The 18993-nt window shown below is 41.9% G+C and overlaps 1 protein-coding gene across 1 annotated transcript in view; it reads right to left on the minus strand.

Moving 5' to 3' along the window:
• The window catches only part of CHCHD6 (coiled-coil-helix-coiled-coil-helix domain containing 6), a 115632-nt gene extending 96916 nt beyond the window's left edge, over positions 1 to 18716 (minus strand). Inside the window, exons 1-4 of the mRNA XM_050904664.1 lie at positions 18611 to 18716; positions 15656 to 15788; positions 14368 to 14437; positions 11980 to 12124 (exon numbers count right to left, since the gene is read on the minus strand). Of these exons, the coding sequence (XP_050760621.1) occupies positions 11980 to 12124; positions 14368 to 14437; positions 15656 to 15788; positions 18611 to 18700 (438 nt within the window). The 5' untranslated portion in view covers positions 18701 to 18716. The remainder of the gene's footprint in view (positions 1 to 11979; positions 12125 to 14367; positions 14438 to 15655; positions 15789 to 18610) is intronic.
• Between the last annotated feature and the right edge of the window lie 277 nt (positions 18717 to 18993).

Raw genomic sequence — 18993 nt, forward strand, 5'->3', positions numbered from 1 at the left:
AATGGCTAATGGTCCCCACTTAATTTCAGCACAAACTGATACTCTATCTAGATTAATTACAATGAAAACTCTTATTTTTACCCCAGATGCATGAAATTTGATTAACTACTTCTAAACTGTTCTAAAGAAAAGAAAATGCAAGTGGCTGGCAACAGCTTCGATATTGCATTTAGACCTTCATCACGATCTGGAACAAGGGCAGAGTGACCCGAGAACCGGCTTCTGAACAGCCATCAGACGGGAAAAGGTGTTGACGCATCCCACTTCAGTTACCAGTAAAGGAACAGTGTCAAATTCTTACTTGACCAGAGAACCACCTCTTTTTGCAGGTCGCTGTGTAACAGGAAATCACAGGCAAGCAGGTTTTTAACAGAACTCTATGATAACCTTCAGTAGCACAAAGCTTAGAAAATTACACTGCAAAATGCTGAGCCTTGAACTGGAACAGGCACACCGGCTGGGGGGGGGGGCAACTTTTTAAATGATAGACAACTATAGGCTGGACTGACATTCATTATCTTTAAAATTGTAGTTGGCTTTCCATTTTAAAGCTCTCATGCTTTTTCAAGTTTTGTACTTGAAACAAAATTCTTTTACCCTGAAAAATTAGGGAAGAGGATTTAAGAAACATGCAGGTTTATTTGCAGCAGACAAGTTTTTATTGTTGTTATTGTTTTGGGAGGTTTTTTTGTTTTGTTTTTTTGGAGTGCTGCTTTGTTTTGTCTTGTGGTGGTTTGTTTTTCTTTGTTTTGGGTTTGTTTTGTTGTTTGGGTTTTTTTTTAAAATACTTTATTCCCAATCCCCCTTTTTCCACATTTAGCTGTTAAACTATGAGAGCATATCATATGAAAATACAGAAATGACTGATTGCTCAGGTCCTCAGCTGGGAAGAGAACAGCTTTTGTAAGGAACCATTTGTGTATTGGAAGTTTGGAAGCTACAGAGGGGAGTCACAGTTTCAGCTTGACAGTGCCAATTACAGCTATAAGCAAGATGAACACTGAGGAACAAATTCATTCTGCTCAGAGGGTGGAAAGAAGGGAAAAGGAAAGAGAAGAGATACGAGCCTATGTGTTTAGAAAAAGAAAGGGGCTTGAAGTCATCTGCTAGACAGTGAACCACTTTTTTCACGGCAAAAACATTAGGCTGAAGATCCACTGAATGTACGTGGCAAGCTCTCAGTCCTAATTGGAAGAGCACTGGTTATTTAACAAATGTATCCTTAGTCTAATGTACTATTCAAGTAGATATTAAACTATGGAGCTTTTCTCTTTTGGACAGTAATTATATATAGCCCTGCTCTATCTGTCTGTTTGATCAATTTTTACTCTTGACTCCTACAGCATCATCCTTCAAGTTTGCCCATTATCACGAAGTCTTCAAGGCTAAAAAGGCTCTAAACCCCCAATGTAACACACAGACAGGAAAAAAAGCCAGCTAACTCTCTAATTCCTTCCCTCCCTCATAAGCTTGCAGGTGTTCTATTTTCATTGTCTAAAAATCAAGGAGAAAGTCATCAGCTCATTTCCTCTCCCTTGGTACAGTCCCTTTTCAGAAGCTACTTTCTATCATGTTTTACTCAGTACTCATAAATAATATAGATAATTGCAGATGGTCATAACAAACAAGCATAGAAAGTATACATATATAGTACAAAGGAAACAAAAATTCTGATGTCCTCCAAAAGCAGAAGGAATTCCTGGCAAATAGCAGCAGTTGTATCCAGGTCATTTTTTTAGTTGATGTAAGGCAATCACAGAGCCAAAAATAATACAGGGACAGACTTCAGACAAAGCTAAAACAAGAGTCCTGGCAGCTCACTTCCCTCTGCAGCACGTATTTCCTACCTCCTCCTCACATGCAATACATATAGCTATTTATTCCCTAAAAATTTGCATTAGGAAGGAGGAATATTCCTCATGGAAAGATAGGTTTAAAACTGCTGAAACTCCAAAATACATAAGCAGCATGCAATTAGAAAGATATTGTGCTGAGTGTAATAAGAAACTCTAAGAGAGTCCACCCAGCTGCCCAAGAGTTAACATTATGCGTTTCTCATCAAAACCTCTTCCAAGAGGTTAAGCACACAATAGACTATCTAAAGCACAGCCAGAAAGGCTGCTTGAAATTCCACACATGTGCCTCAGCAATGTATTTCTATTAATGTCCAGTGTGTGTCAGCGTGAAGATAAGGTACCAACATCATGTCCAACCAGCCAGCTAGAGAATGGGACGCTGTGTAAAACATTGTCTGATACTTAGAATCCCAGAGAACAGTGGCGTTTGCAATCTCACCCGCTGCACACGTGCCTGATAACACCACCACCGAGGAAAGGCGGCAGGAGCAAACCATCCTGCAGTTTTGGGAAAGTAAAAAGACAGAGAGAGAAAGAGGGAGAGAGAGGGAAGCAAACAAGAATGAAAATAAACTTCATCAGCAAATAGAAGCAAGTTTGAGGATGCCCAACTGTAGCAGAGGGTATAAACAAACTGGAAAAAGCTTCAGTGAAACTTACTCTTCGTATCAGCTTGCTTTAACTTTTCCTTAAGGTGAGAAATAAAGACATAACACCAGTGCTTGTTTTGATTTCTCCCATCATACCATGTAGACTCAGCTTCATCTTCTAGTATGATCCAACAAAGCTGTTTGTATTGGGAGACTTGTGGAAGACATTATATTTGAGGAAATGTGATCTTGAACAGGACACATCTGCTCTGTTGGGCCCGGAACTTGGGGCTTGAGTGGCCCATACGTTACCATGAGCAGCTGCTGTATGGGAACCCACTGGAATACCCCGTGCCGGTCTGTGCTGTGCACTGACAGGTGTTATCAGACAGGTAACATTCTAGCCCATCAGGAAACTTCCTATTAGCTGAACAGCTTGCTAATATAATCTGTAACTTACCTATCTTTGAGAAAGGTATACTGTATGTGGATGAAGGGGTGGAATGTAGTGATCCTGACCGGGAGACCACTGTGCATCGAGGAGGTGGTGATCCACAGAACAGTTAACCTGCGCAGGCCTGTGCTGTGCTGTACATACAGATATAGCATGGCCTTCAGGCCTGTCTTGTGCTGCACAGATTGCTCGGCATCGTAACAGAGGAGCCTGCAGGCAGCTGCCTCTCAGTAGTGTCCCTGTGGGACCTTGCCTTTATCTAAAAGAGCAGCAAGATGTTCTCAGGTGAACATCCTTTATGAACAGAGTTGTTTTCTTGTAAGAATATAATTGCTCAAATGACAAAAAAGGAGGAACCTCTCCATCTGCACAGCACACCACGGGAAAATCCATCCAGGGTCTGTCCAATGCTGCATGAAAGCAGGGCTCCCAGCATGTGAAGGGACGTAAGATTTACTTGCTATCTATAGTCCTCTTTCTATTCTATCTTATTAAAACAGCTATTTTATTAAGCCACTTGTCAGCCTTTCTTACTGAGACCCAGAAAGAACCTTGCACCATTTCTCTCTCACACTGCCACCCAGTGCAGAACACTGGGCCCATCTCAGGTACCTTCTTTACCACCCCGCTGTTGTCAATGAGGATTACATCAAGACATACGCTTTAAGGTTCCAAGAAAAGGTGGCAGAGGCACCAAAGCTAGTTTTCATGGCATTTAGGGAATATGACAGAAATGGCATCCAGTGGCAGGTCACCTACCTCACATCCCCATCATCTGAGAGTGCAAGAGCAATCAAAGTGTTCCATTCAGTGCAAACTTATTTCCTAGCTATTATATTAGCCCTTTAAATTCATAATCTTGCTCTCTTTTTAAGTAACACTTTCCAGTTACATCAAGAAAATTTTCAGTGATCAAGGATCATTGATTCAACATTCAAACACTGTCATTTTTTAGATAGAATACAATGAATACTGGAAAGCTATCACCAAATACTGAGTTAGATATATGTAATATTCCAAATACTCAAAACACAGACAAGCAAAATCATAATCCAAAAATAAAGTTTAACAGAGCTAGTGGGAACCACATTCTTATAACACTCTCAGTCTTTATACCTATGACAATCTCATACCAAAAACCATACCACATTTGACTAACACTGGCTCATAGGAAAGGAAAGCCAACTGAAACACCCTGATGCATTACCAAATCTCTGCTGCTTATGCCCCCAAAATTAGCTGCAAAATTAGAGCAGCATTCTACTACTCCACAGCAGTCTGGCAGTAAAAAAAAAAAAAAAAAAAAAAGATGCAGTACTAGCTTTGCTGGACCATTCATGGAAAAATATCAACATATTATTCTCTTATTTCTTTGTGTATTGAATATTTTGTAGTTATAGATAGGGGAAAAGGAAGGCTAATCTTATCTTTTGCTTCTTAAACGATGGAATGGCTTTACAGTAACCCTAAGTCAGAACAAATGAATCTGGAAGAAGTTTCTGTGGAGTATAAGAACTTGGTAGACAAAAAAAAAGTGTGAAATATGGGCACAGGAGAATTGAAGGCAAGACAGGGGAAGTAGGCAGCACCACAGACAACTTCAATTTGTTGGAGCTCTAGGCTTTAAAAAGAGGCCAACCTTGTGATAAGGTCCCTTAGCCCAAGAGACTACAAAAATGAGAAGCTCAAACAACCATCAGCTGCTGAAATCTGCAAAAACTCTCCAAACACAAATTAACCTTCAGCCAGGAGATAAAAGACTAGCTGCAGAAATTGGAAGTTGTTAAAAAAAAAATGCTATAAATGTCTGACAAATCATAGCAGCAGTAGCAGGGAAAATAAGGAGTACATATGCAGCATCTTACCCTTAGCCAGATAACAGCTTTGCCTTCCCTCAAGAGAAGATGGAGAAAGAGGAGGTTTTCTTTTGGTTTGGCTTTGTTTTTACTTTCTGGGTTCATTGTAGTACACATTCTCCTAAACTGCTTTAGTTAAATTTAGACCTCACTGATGCTCTAGAGACCGGAAGTTATTAGCTTGCTGGAGGGAGAAGACATGCAGATCCTCACCATGCCAAGCTTAAATTTAATGCAAACCTTTCCAAAGCCCACCATTTAATACTGCAAGACTACTTTCTATAGGGATCCCTTAAAATGTTTAATGGTTTCATAAACAGAAATAATTTCTTCACTGCAGAAATGCACCCACTTCTATAGTAGAAGGCAGCAGCCAAAGAGGAACCCAACTTTGGGGGAAAAGGAGGGATGTTCTGGCCAGAGACTACAGAGCAATAGACCGCTAACTTTAAAGACTCCACACATTAATATATTTTCTTCAAAGGAAAGTCTAGAAAAGTATCTCTTAGCTCAGGCAGCAAGAATGAGAGGGACAGAAGGAACAAGGTCTGAAGCTACTCAGCCTAGCTATTTAAATCCCCCTATCAATAGCTTGCAACATTTTGTAATAAATCATTATGGCTTAAACCAAAAAAACCACGTCTTTCCATTTGTATCAACACATTTAAAAGGCAGTTTTATTCAATTAGTGAAAGCAATCGAAAACAACTGCATTGCAACTTCCAGCCAAAGAGAATGCCACTCCTGCTAACCTAGTCAGAGTTCCCTAGCTGGTTTTGCATGCCCTAAGGGTAGGTATGTGAGTGTTTGATACACAGTACGTGAATGCTCTGTAAATAGCCAAACTGCAGGGAACAACGCTCATCAGGAGGTACTGCCCCCACAACTGGCGGTACCCACACTATATATAGGAATTCATGTTCTAGTAACTAAATGCACTCGTCATTTTCTAAAGAAAACATAAAAATTAATCTGAAAAAAAAAGGTGTCATTCCTTAATAAACACATGAGGATACTCGTTGCTAATCACTAACATCAATGAAAATCAAACTTGGAAAAAAACAACTGAATAGGCTTTTTTCTCATTTTGCACTATTATTTAAAACAAGCCTCCATACTTTCTATTTAAATCAATGTTTTCTGCTTTGCTCACAAAATCTTCAATCAAGAAATATTTACAGAAATTAGAGCCCCTAAACACTAAAACCCAAGATTTGTGTTAGCAATGTCTCCTCCCAGAACCAAGCTATTTCCTACATGTAGGCTTGCAACTTTAGAAAGAGAAGGGTTTTAGCTCAGTGTGCTACATTTTAGCTGCAGAGCAAACAGGACCAGCAAAACTGGCCCTGATGTGAGCAGTATCCAAACCATAATGCAAAGCTCAGAGAGACAATACCTTTCATTACATCAACTCAAATAAATAGGGAGGAAAAAATGACAAGTTTGGACAATAGAGACCTGACTCAAAAACAGCAGTCTCACTTCACTGATGGCCCCACGCTGTCACAGTTTCAAACACCATGCCACTACTGGACCTCAGCCAGTCACTCCAGCTTGTCACAATGATAGGAGATTACGCACAACAAAAACCCAGTCTAATCTAGAGATGCTTACCTATGGTTAATCAGCCAGAATGAAGCTGATCCCCAGCTTATTACAAAGTAAATGAAAGCCTTAACAAAACTAAATCATGTTCAGCACCGTTTCTAAAACCATCTTCAGTACCAGCTTAGCTGCATCTACAGCTGATATTGCTCAACAACAGTGGGCAATTCACAGCAAAAAATGTAAGCAAGATTGGCTTGAAGCTTCATCAATGACCAGAAATCTAAAGAAAACTTTCCATGAATGGGCCAATTGGATCATTCCTCCACCCCCACATGGCCAAAAAGAAAACACTACTCCACTTGATCACTCCCCTACTACCACTAAAATTCTCCTCCATTGTATCAATCTATGAATGGGCTGTTTATGCTGCTTCCAGTAATTTTAAGCAATTTTACCTCCACATACTTTGAAATGGAGAAGAAAACATAGCAGTTAAAATGTCAGCAGACCAATATACACTAAACCAAGGGTGGAAGTGTCCAAAGTATGCCACAGGCAAAGCCTAAGAGTTCAGAATCTCACATTCACAAGATGACACCAATATCAAAACCCACTGCCCTGATCAAAGCCATTCCCAGTCACACATTCTTCCTTCAGCCCTTCTCTCCTGAATCAACAAGAGGACATGAGAGGCTCTGAAGAGCAAAGAGATTATTTCTGGGCAAGAAATCTTCTGAAATAATATGACAGCCTATGCCCAATTCTAATCAGCTACTGGAGAAACCAGAGACAAACCCTAAATCCTTGTATTTCCTCCCATGCTGGGAGGCCACGCTAATCACAATAGTGCAATGCTGGAGCCATCAGAAAGCAAAGGTTGCCATCCAGTAAGCCAGTGAGCAGGGCATGACCAGGAACGCTGTGAATACTAAGCCATCCGTCATCGACAGCTGAAGAAACACTTTCCCAGCAATTTAGGAGTTCTGTGTCCAGTCTGTTTTCATGCAGCAACCAATGCCCATCAGTCTCGTCTGAAAAAGCTAATCATGGCGCAAAGTTTCTCCTACCATCACCCCATTTCTGAATTCATTCTTTCAAAGTGGGAAGGAAGACGATGACTTTTGGTCAATAACTCTGACAAAGCCGTTATCCTAGGGGTATTAAATGGGGAGATAAGAACTTCAGGGCTTTGCACAAATCATATTAGTTCAATTCTCAAATCTGGGTAATGCTTCTTTTCAAAGTATTAATTTCATTTATTCTATTTGCTCTCCCTCTGTCCTGATAACACAGGCACACATGGCCCCTAAATGAGATCCTCCTATTTTATAAGTTATAATCCTCCCTTTCTAGAGTAGTAATGAGATGTCTTTGCTTAATCGCGTTTATTCCCCCCCACCAGCTTCTGCTTTTATCCATCCCCATTCCACATTGATTTGTCTCAAAGGTTTCAGCGAAAACCATCAAGCAGGGAGTCACTGGCTCCAAGAGGCTCATGATGCATATGCTGCACATGCTGCACAGCCTTAGGAGATTACAAAAGCAGAAAGGAGAAAGAAGAGCAGCTTTGCTTGCAAAGTTTCTTTTGTTGGCAAGAAGGAGAAAAAAAGAAAGTCAAAAGAACTGAGAAGTTGAGAGAAGAGGTTTTGATTAATTGGAAATGAAAAAGGAAAGACTCCTGGTACGGGGGAAAGGTGAGACTATTCACAACACAGTGAAGCAATTAAATAACTTGACTATGACAACTTTGGAAGTTCCTCATGCTAGAGATAAAAAAGGATTTAAAGATAGCTGTATTAATTCTTGGATATTTCACATGAGACTTAAGGCATGCTACAAGCATTAGTTAAACACCCTAGGCCCTGTTGTGAAGTACTGTACATATAATCCTTGTTGTATTCTAAGTACCCACAGCATTAAATTATTCAGAGAGTCCAGTCAGCACCATGATCCTGCAGTGCTATACAAACAAACAAAACATTTTATCTCTAACACAAATTGGTGAGAGTTCTTCTGCAGCAGCTTAGCAGACTATTTCCATTTCAGCCAGTCCCCCATGGTTAATCAAAAGCCATATTCACTCAGAGAGGGAAGCGAATGCTGCAGTGCCTCTACTTACAGAGCTGTTTTGCTTCTTAAGCTAAAACTTTAAGGAGTTTTACTCAAAACCTAAGGTATCTAGAAGCTAAGCACCTTGTTCAAAGTCATAAAAAAAGAAAGATCAAGACAAAAATGTAGGACAGGACCCAGGTACTTAATTCTAAATCCCACTTGTAACCAGTGCACCACTTCAACCAAAAAAAAACCCAAACAACAACAAACCACACAAACCACAAAAAACAACAATAAGTTTTAATCTGCACCCTACCCCATAAATAATGAAGTAACTGGCTCCAGAAGCTGACAGCAAGTTCCCTATCAAAGGTTAGCTCTAGTCCACGCTCTCTTCAGGAACGTGCACTATATAATAAGACTGAAGAAGTGCTTCATAGCAATACTGCCAATAATAAAAGTCAATGAATGAAAATCATAAAGAACAGATTAAATGACAAGTGATGCTCAGCACAATCAAAATGAAATCATTTCAAAATACAGCTATCATATTTGTATTTTTGGTCTACAAGTGGTAAGGTTAAAGGAGAATATTGCAGCACTACTGGAGACAACTGTACAAGAGCAGGCTACTAATCACCAAACTATTGATATGTTAAGGGCACAGGGCAGCTCAAGATCTTACTGCAAATATTAAAAAAAATAAATAAAACAAACCTTTCTAATTATATGTGGCATGATTTTCAATTTTTACTAAATTAAGTGCTACTAGAAGCAAATTACTCATTTGTTATTTCTTTCATGGGAGTCGCCCCATTTTTCTCTGGCTTCCCTAGCGGGTCACAACAGCAACAAAAACCCTGGAAGTTGTTCCCTTATAAATTTAAGCAGATAATTCCCAGTCCCATCTGCACCTGGACTACCGCTAGGTACCTAGAGTTCCACTACTATCTTCTACCTGAAAGAGAAGACTGACACAGAAGAGATGAAAGAGCAGCTCACACCCATTATTTGCCTCATATGCTAGGGCTAAAAAGCAGAAGAGGGAGCAAGAAACATTCAAGTCCTGTTCCAAATAAAGGAAGAAAACAATACTGGAAGACAAAGGACAGATATGATTTGAGTAGGATTGAGTCAACACAATAAGGTAACCATGCCCAAAAGGAAACTGTAGCTGAGATAAAGCAAGTCTGATAGAGAACCCAATAATTTAAAAGGCTGGCAAAAACAGTTCCTGCTTAGGAAGACATCTAGAAGCCAATAGACAATAGCTTTGACCTCATCTTTGCAAGGACAGGCTAGACTATTCCATTTTTAAGGATCTTAAATTTATGACTGATCAAGAGATAGTTAAAGAGCAATGAAATTTAACAGTTTCTCATTCTTGTACCACGTTCTGCGCTAAAACTCCATGGTCACCATTTATCTTTTATGGGTTACACAAGAAGAGCCTGATCAGGTTTTTGCAGAGCATCAAGTATGCAATAACTGGGTATGCAACATTGCAGGATTAAAAGCTAATTCAGATAATAGAACAGCTTTTGTATGTTAGCAGTCAGGTCCCAACTCATTTTAGAGGTGCCTTCTTTACACTTCACAAATATTGCCTGACTCTGCTAGTCACATTTCTCCAGGATTACTCTACACCTCACTGCAGGAGGGCAGGACTCTGCTTCTGAGCTAGGGCTCATCTTTAGATTAGACAATAAATTCACTAGCTTCTTTCCCCCTGGCTTTACAGAAGTCCGTTAATTGCATTCATAAAGAGAATACTCTCTTTCTAGTGGAAAGAGAGTTAATACTGCATCTGTTGACCCAGATGTCCTATGCAGAGGAACGGTAGTCACCTGCCTCAGACATCACTATTCTAAAGCTCAGCATCATGCAACTTCCCGTGGTTAGGGTACAATGTGCCAAGAGGAAATTTCCTACGACACAGCAGCTGTTCACAAGCTATATCCAGGAGAACAATCTCAGAGACCTACCAATCCAACCACATACAAACATTATCATGGAGTCCAAAAGCACAAATGGGTCCAAAAGCACAAACGGACAAATTCATGGAAGACAATTACATTAAGGACTGTTAACCACCAAGGTGAAAATACAACCTCTTGCTGAAGAAGCCTCTAAGCCCCAGAATGGCAGAAGTTGCAAGGGGATACAGGTGGGAAATACTGCTATACACCTGCTCTGTTCTCATGCTCTCCATAAGCAGCTGCTATGGATCACTGTCAGAGATGGGCTGTAACTAGAAGGACCTTCTGTCTGAACCACTATGACCATTCTTACATAAATTTTATTTATTCAGTCCCCCAAAAAGCCTTCATATTATAACCTCAAAATGCTTCACAGCCAAGTCATGTGCCTGGGTAAGCCGTGCCTGTTAGCATTCAACATATAGAAAAGACATGCTCATAGAAGGATTCTTCACTTAAATCAAGTGCATGCAACAGATGAGCAGGATGGAAGAAACACAATAAAGACCATCATTACTCAAGTCTATCCTCTCCCTAAACCATCCTTTCAGTATGTACCAGGCAAGGAGAATTACTCTTAGTCTAGTTCTCTCAATAAAGTTTCAACATCACAGTCTAAATGAACAGGCAGTTTGATCTCACTGTGGCAAGCATAGTCCCACCTCGCCGTCACATCCCAACACCTCATACCACTGCAGGTCAGGAAAAAGTGGCAGTTCCAGTAAGACTCTGCATTGTTTATAGGCAGTACACCATTGCCATAGTAATGTTAGTATTTAAAAGAAAACAATATAAAATAGTATCGTGTGAATATTAAGCACCAATGGCAACCCCAATCTACTGTAGCGATATAAGCCTTTTGCTCTACTCAGTCTCATCTCACTGTACTTCTGCCTCCATCACTGCTCTTCTCAGCACTGGTATGACAATAACCCAAGGGGTTATCTCAGCAACACCAAGGTGCCCAACTAACAGCAAAGGCTGCAGCAACAAATCCCCAAAAATAAGTCTGCCTACTGGGCAAGAACAGATTGGTTTGGGAGTCAGTGGTGTGTACAAAAGGGGTTTATGCTTCCTGGTCCCTAAAAATCAATCTTAAGCCTTCTTCAAAATGTTACAATACTTGACAGTTTTATAACAATTCTTCTGCTACCAGCATCATAAAAGACTCAAACAACAGAACTCATTATTACTTTTTATTAATTTGGGTATTTGCACAATTACATTCTAGAAAAACGGAGCAAAGTTTCAGGATAGATCAGCTCAGCAGCATCTCATCCTGTATATATCAAAACATTCATTTCATACACTTGATAGTTTAAGAGAGTTCTCTCTAGCTCAGACAACAACCCCATATACACACACCACACTGACCTGCCACAGGTAAAGCTGTCCCAGCACAGTCATTGCTTATGCCTTTCCCTGCAAGCTTGGCCTTAGCGTCACTGCATGACATGCTGCAAGTGTAGCTTGCCAGCTACACTGTAAGCCGAACGTTAAGTGATGAATTAGGAGGTAATGAGTGTTTCAGCCTCAATCAAAGTTTCTAAGCTCATCACACAAGTGACATTTAATGAATCCCCTCAAGCAGAGATATTTTAGCCTGTCCTGCATGGAAACATACTGGGTTTTTTTGTTACTCACCAGCTGGGCCACTCTCTGCCTCTCTTCGTTAGCGTTGTTCCTTTCCCGCTGAAGGGCGGTATTCAAGGCCTCACTGGCTGCTTCCCTTTCTCTTTTGGCCAGCCGGAGCAACTCCTCTTGGACCAGTGCCTGTTCTCGCTCATACCTGTATGAGCGCCAAAGGCAAACAGAGAGAAGGTGATCAGCAGACTTCTGGCAACAGGGTCACGGCTTAGCATGGACTATCTCTGCCTAGAGCCGAAACACAAACCCATAACCTATCTGACACAAAGTCTGCTCACAGCCCTTCCATTATCAGCAGGAATTCAAAAGTCCAACAAACTTCAAACATGACCTACAACTTTGGCGAGGTACAGCTCTGGCAACAACAGTAGACTTAGCAACATATAAGCTTATACTTCAGTTATATTTAGCTCTATTAAGTACTTAATTATCACCTGAAAACAGTGAGAACAGAAAGTAGTTAGCTAGATAAATAGACACTGCTTTGGAAAAGATCAAGGGACATACAACAATAAAAGGAGTTAGCCTATCTGACAATGCTGCTCTTCTGCTCTACAAGGGAAAGAAAATCACATAAAATGCATGCAGCAACAGCAGTGAGAGAAGTGGCCTTGTCACGTCCATAGACTGGACAGCTGAATCTCAGACTGTCATGAAGGAAATTTTGTCCAATTCAAGCCTTGGAAATTCCACACGCAAGCAAAGACAGATTAACGTGAAGTGAATCACAGAATAAATTAGGTTAGACAGGACCTTTGAAGGTTTTCTATTCCAGCCTCCTGCTCAAAACAGAACTAACTTCAAGGTTAGATCAGGTCGCTCAGGGCCTTCTCTGGTCAATCTCTGACAACCTCCAAGGGTGGAGATTCTATACCCTTTCAGTGCTTCACTGCACTCACTGACTGTTTGGGGTTTCACCCCATGCCCCCCCCCTCCAATACCCAGGCAGAATTCCCTTGCTGTGATCTGTGTCCCTTGCCTCTTGTCCTTTCAGTGTGCACCTCTGAGAACAGTCTGGCACTGTCTCTATTTTACTATTTTAGGAAGTTGAAAACAATTAGATCCCCCTTCTTTGCCAGGCTAAGCCAATGCTGTTCCCTCAGCCTCTCTTCTTCCATGCCTCTAGCTTGCCAAGGTCCCTCTCAGTGGCAGTGTTGCTCTCCAGCAGTGACCACTGCTTCAATTCGGTGTCATGCACAAACTTTCTCAGGCTGCATTTCAGCCCATCCAGGCCTGGTTCTGGTTCCACAGTTGAGCCACACACATACAAGCTGCTCCTCCCTTTCTTGTCTTCCCTGCCTACCTTTCAACTGCATTTCTACCCCTATCTCTCCTTTCCCAGATCGAGTATTTGGGATGCAGTTCAGTAGCTCAGCACTGAAAACTACCAGCAATTTTGATTTCACAGTCCCCAGGAAAGTGAACCAGCTTTCTAGAGATTTTCCTTGGTTGCATCTCTGACTTCCGTAAGGACAGTGTGATTAATGCTACAGGGTTTTAACAGGTTTGGTCAGTCCGTTGCAATACTCAAAAAACACTATGCACACAGAGACTGATTTTCATTGTTATCTAGACTATAAGCACGGTAAAGACACCATCAGAGCAGCAAAAGAAAGAACAGGAAAAGACCAATCTTTACAGCATCTTTAAGAACACACAGACAGATTAGGCCAGCAGTTTTATAATGGAAAGCTACTGAGTTACACAGAACTGAAGTTCTCACTGCCCTGCAATGCCTAGAACTAGGAGACTGCTGTGGTTCTGTCAGAGAGGAGAACAGTTTTCTTCTGCAATTTTTTTTCCTCACCCTTACCCGCATCTTTACAGGTATTTCTATCTTAATAAATTAAAATACCCTTGGATGAAAAACTCATAGCACTCTAGTACTGGCTGACAGGCATTATGTCCACTCTAGGAAAAGGAATGGAATCAGATACATAAGATGGATCTGATTATTTTAGGTATAAACTGAATTAAACCTATTACTGTGTTTGAGATTCCAAAATCCCTAAGGGAAGTATCAAACACTTAGACGCCTTCATTTTTCCCAGAAAAGGCAACTGTACTCAAGTTTATGCTCTATTGGTCCTGCAATGCACATCACACACAAGTTTTCTGTAGCTACCAACTCATTACATTGGTCCTTCCTGTTTCTCCAAACACCACTCCAATTGCCCACAGCTCCGCTGACTGCTCCTTTTGGCTAAGGGACAGGCTTCCCTAAAAAAATGTGTTCCATGGCCCTTAACTGAAGAAGGCTTCAAAGGCGATTCTCAGGCATTAAAACATACAGTCATTGCGCTTGGACTGAAGTAAAACATATATATGTACGTATATAGTCCAAAAGGAGCTAAACTATTGTCTTTTCCAAGAACTTCACCTCACCTCCTGTACAGTTCCTGCTCTGCAGCAGAAGACTTCTGACCAGAGTCACTTGTCATTGGTGGTTGGATTCCTAGAAAGAATAGAAACCTGTGACAACTATAGTACAAAACATAGTCCTTCATCACATCATAAATTATTTGAGGAGAATTTCATATGTGTTATCCCATCAAAAGAAAAAAACAATACACCTTGAAAAGTCTCAAGAAAATTTAAGTTTGATGGATGGAGTTTGAATTCATGAAACAAAGAGACACTGACAGCATCATCTTCAACAAGGCACACTGAACAAGGCATGCTACAGAAACTTCTCGGTAAGGATGTTAACTCCTCAAACCCTGGTTTATACTGAAACATAAGCATGGTTTTAAACCTAATTTCCATTTCCTTCCTCTAGTTCCATTAAGTCTTCCCCTTGACCTCCTGCTTTCCTTGTAATTACAAGGGATCCCACAAGTGGAGATGAAATTATTTGATGGAGTTCAGGCCATCCATAAGGCTGAATCCACTTTCAGGAAAGATGTAGGCTAACAGCAAACATACCTCTAAAAGCAAATGCCTGATTCCCTAACTTCATGTTAGTCTGGATGCCTTAAACAAATCCACATTGATAACATGTATCAACAAAGTATATTTGAGAACCAAGAGAAATCAAATAGTTTTCTGACCTGTAAAGAAAGACAAGTTCAGAAACCAAGTTCTCATCATCCACTTGGCAAGCTGTGCTTAGTCAGTCTATCCTTCCCTATGAGCTTATTTATGAAGAACAAAAAGCAGTATTTCCGCCACCCATCCATAATATACTCCCTGTGCGTGCAAAGGGGACAACAAGGCAGCTTGCCAGGAATGAAAGATAAAATAAAAGATTTCTGCCTTGCTTATCGCATGTTCATCTGAAATCCTAGAAATGTTCACAAAGTGATACAAGTTCATTAAAGTATCTGAGAAGGGTGGTAAGCCAAAGATGGAGAAGGAAAGGACCTAGAAAAACAAGTTGTCTTACTTAAGGTCACACAGCAACAGAACTAGAACCATAGCATTTCAACTGCTCCAACTGCCAGATGACACAGACACCTTTCAGAAACATAAAGAGGACATCACAGGACTGTAACATCCAAGGCATTCAATGATGCAAATATCTACATACATAAAAATATTACAGGCTAATCAAAGAGCTCCTCTCACAACAGGATAGTCTTGAAAAATACAGGCATACTATATAACATCCAGCGGCAGCGCTACCAAGAAGAGTGTCAAAACAGTCAGTAGACCTGATAGGGACTGACAGTACCTGTAGGAGATTTTGGCTTCCCTTCTGCAGCTGGTGAAGATGGAGCTATGCCATTGGATGAATGGGGTGATCTCTGGTTGTCCCTTTTACTTTGAGGAGATTCTTTCATTCGGTTCACTACATCTTCAGAGAGCTGAAACATACGTACACGGGAAAGAAATGAACCAAGTCAACTCTTAATGTGTACATATTTCACTATAAAAGCTCCCCATTTGTTAGTTTCCATGCTACTGCAAAAGTATTGCCAGTTACCTCATTTCAATGTGTCCTGGTTTCGGCTGGGACAGAGTTAACTTTCTTTTTAGTAGCTGGTACACTGCTGTGTTTTGGATTTAGTGTGAGAATAATGTTGCTAACACTCTGATGTTTTAGTTGTTGCTAAGTAGCACTTATCTTAAGCCAAGGACTTTTCAGTTTCCCATGCTCTGCCAGCAAGCAGGTGTGCAAGGAGCTGGGAGGGAGCAGAGCCGGGGCAGCTGACCTGAACTAGCCAAAGGGGTATTCCATACCATGGAACGTCATGCCCAGTATATAAACAGGGGGGAATTGGCCAGGAGGGGCAGACTGCGGCTCGGGAACTAACTGGGCATCGGTCAGCAGGTGGTGAGCAATTGCATTGTGCATCACTGGTTTTTTTTTTTTTCCTTCCCCCCCTTCCTTTTTTTGTTGTATTCCTTTTCATTACTAGTATTATTATTATATTTCATTATTACTATTGTTAGTATTATATTTTACTTTAGTTATTAAACTGTTCTTATCTCAACCCATGAGTTTTACTTTTTTTCCTTTCCTTTCCTCCTCCTCACCCCACTGGGAGGGGGAGGCAGAAACGGCTGCGTGGTGCTTAGTTGCTGACTGGGGTTAAACCACAACACAATGCCACAGTCCTTTGAATCCAGGTGGTCAACATCTGTACACTGACTTTACATTTTAAAAAACCATACCCTATCAGTGAGCGATAAAACCTCCAATCTACTGAACCTAAAGGCTTCACTGGACAGTGACAATTAATCTTCCACAAATACTAACAAAGGTGGAGAGCACTGCTAAACAAGCCGACCCCTTGAGTAGGGACATATTGACCAGAAGTGAAAGGAAAGGAACTAAGCAGGTTCTAAGTCTGTCCATCCATCCTTCTTCTTCTTCCCCCATGCTTGCTAACCCAGCTCAGCATGGCAGAAAGTACTGCAAACCATATGGCAGAGAACAGCTGCACAGCCCTCCCGTTCACATAAGGCTGCAAACATTTTTGCAATCTCAACTTCATTCTCATTCCCTTACTTGGGTCCAAACCCATGGAAAAGAAAGAAAAGTTAACTTGAAGTTTCTGGCAATTCAGTCCAAGGGGCTTCTCACAGCACTGTTAAGATTGACCCCTTCCTCCTCCCAAGGTCAGAGGTTCTGTGCTGACTGTTCTGGCTCCAGAACAAAACAAAATGAGGCTGTTTCCCCACCTAGGTCGGTCACAGTAGAAGACATATTTTCATCTATGCCACTGCTACCCAGTTTAACAGCATCTTTAACATCCTCATTATATGTTGTCATCATGTCAAATTCCTGTTTATGGGAACTGGTTTTTAAAAACACAAATCTGTAAAAAGCCAGACTTAGTTAAGGACAGGCTCAGTGGAACTACTTTTGTATACGTAGCTGCAAAAAAACCAAATAACATCCTCGGTACTAAGAATGGGGAATGATTATTTTATTTCACAAAACAAGCAAACAAAAAAAAGAAAATAAAAACTTTTACTTCAGGAAGTCAAACAGAAAGGTCTACAAAGACCACAGCTCACTTAACCTAATCAGCTATCATGATATACATAGGGCGTCTTCATCTTGAGTCCTGGCAGTCATAAACAGACCAGTAACATTGAACGCACATTTTTCTCTAGTTCCATCAGCATCCAGCTGATGGAGCAGCTAACTAAATTAAAGCACCAGAACAAATTACATCTATGGTAGGTGAGGGTGAGTCCTAAAGGGGTCCCTGCCTATATCCTGTAAAGAGAAATCAGGCAAGAACAACTTTATTTCCATTAAACAGTTTAAAAAGGAGGTTGGCACAATCTTAGTTAACTTTTGCCAAGTGATTAGTCAAAATTGGATGAAAAATACGTAACCACAGCAAAACACACTCTGCAAGCTCATTTCAGACAAGTCTTAGGGGAAAACCAGATAAAAGTATGAGAAGCGACAGCAATGAAAATGATGGTAGTAATAAAAAAAAAAACTTAAATAACCAATGAAAAATAGGGAAGAAATCTTGATGGGGAAAAAAAAAATGTTCCTTAACGACACCAACACCATTCTACAGCGCTTGTTTTCACAACACATACATGTAGATGTCCGATCAAAGTTCAAGAAGCAGCTTCCCACTGCCCCTCCTAGAAAAACCCGTAATTCTCACTAATCCCCAAAATCTCTTAACTCCCTGTGTGTTCAGACAGCGGTGCTTTGCCAAGGCTCTTGGTATCATCAATAAGGGCAGAGGTGTCTCCTTTTGGACGCCCTCAGAGCCAGGCAGTACCTTTAGCATCAAACTGATTGCAAACCACAAGGCAGGGGCAAGACGGGGTCATTAAGCAGTGAGGAGGGAAAGAGGGTTGAGAACGGAGTTTGGAAGAGGACATAAAGGGCTGGTGTGTCACTGCTCAAGAAAAGCCATGCTCAGGCACTCAGTCCTCTTTCCTACCACTCTCCAGTCATCCCATCATCTCTCCAATCCCCTACTTCTTCAGCCTTCCAGTTTTCCCTCCCCTCCTCCTTGCTGGTTTTCCCCCACTCACCCCTTCCAGCCCTGTACCACATTCCCCTGACCTCCCTGCCCTACCCTACCCTGCCCTGCCACCCCTCCTCAGCCCAGGTCCTGCCCTCCACTCCCGGCCTCAGCACCCCCGTCCCCCGCAGCCTCCCTGCCTCCATCACCCGGCCCCAGAACACCTCGGGCCGCCTCACCCTGATGCCCTGCAGCACCCGGACTTGCTCCCGCTCATCCAGCCCGAAGGAGACCTTCCTGCCGCCGTGACTGCTCTCGCTGCCCCCCATGCCGGCGGGGCGGGCGCTCGGGACTCCTCTCCCCGCCGCGCCCCCCACTCACACCGAGCCGCCGCTGCGAAGAGCGCCTCTCCCCTTCCGCCGCCTGCCAACATACCCGCGCCCCATTGGCGGCCGACTCCGGGACGGCCAATAGCGCGGCGCGGTGCTGGCGGCGAACCGCGGTGCAGGCTGGGGGCTGTAGTCTGCCGGCAGCGGCTGCGCGGGCTGCGGTGCCCAGGGCGCAGGCGGCCTGACCCGGCCCCGGAGAAAGCCGTGCTCCGAGAGAGGTTCCCTCTTCATCC

This window comes from Gymnogyps californianus, chromosome 13 (genome assembly GCF_018139145.2).
Source record: "Gymnogyps californianus isolate 813 chromosome 13, ASM1813914v2, whole genome shotgun sequence".
Classification (NCBI taxonomy): Eukaryota; Metazoa; Chordata; class Aves; order Accipitriformes; family Cathartidae; genus Gymnogyps; species Gymnogyps californianus.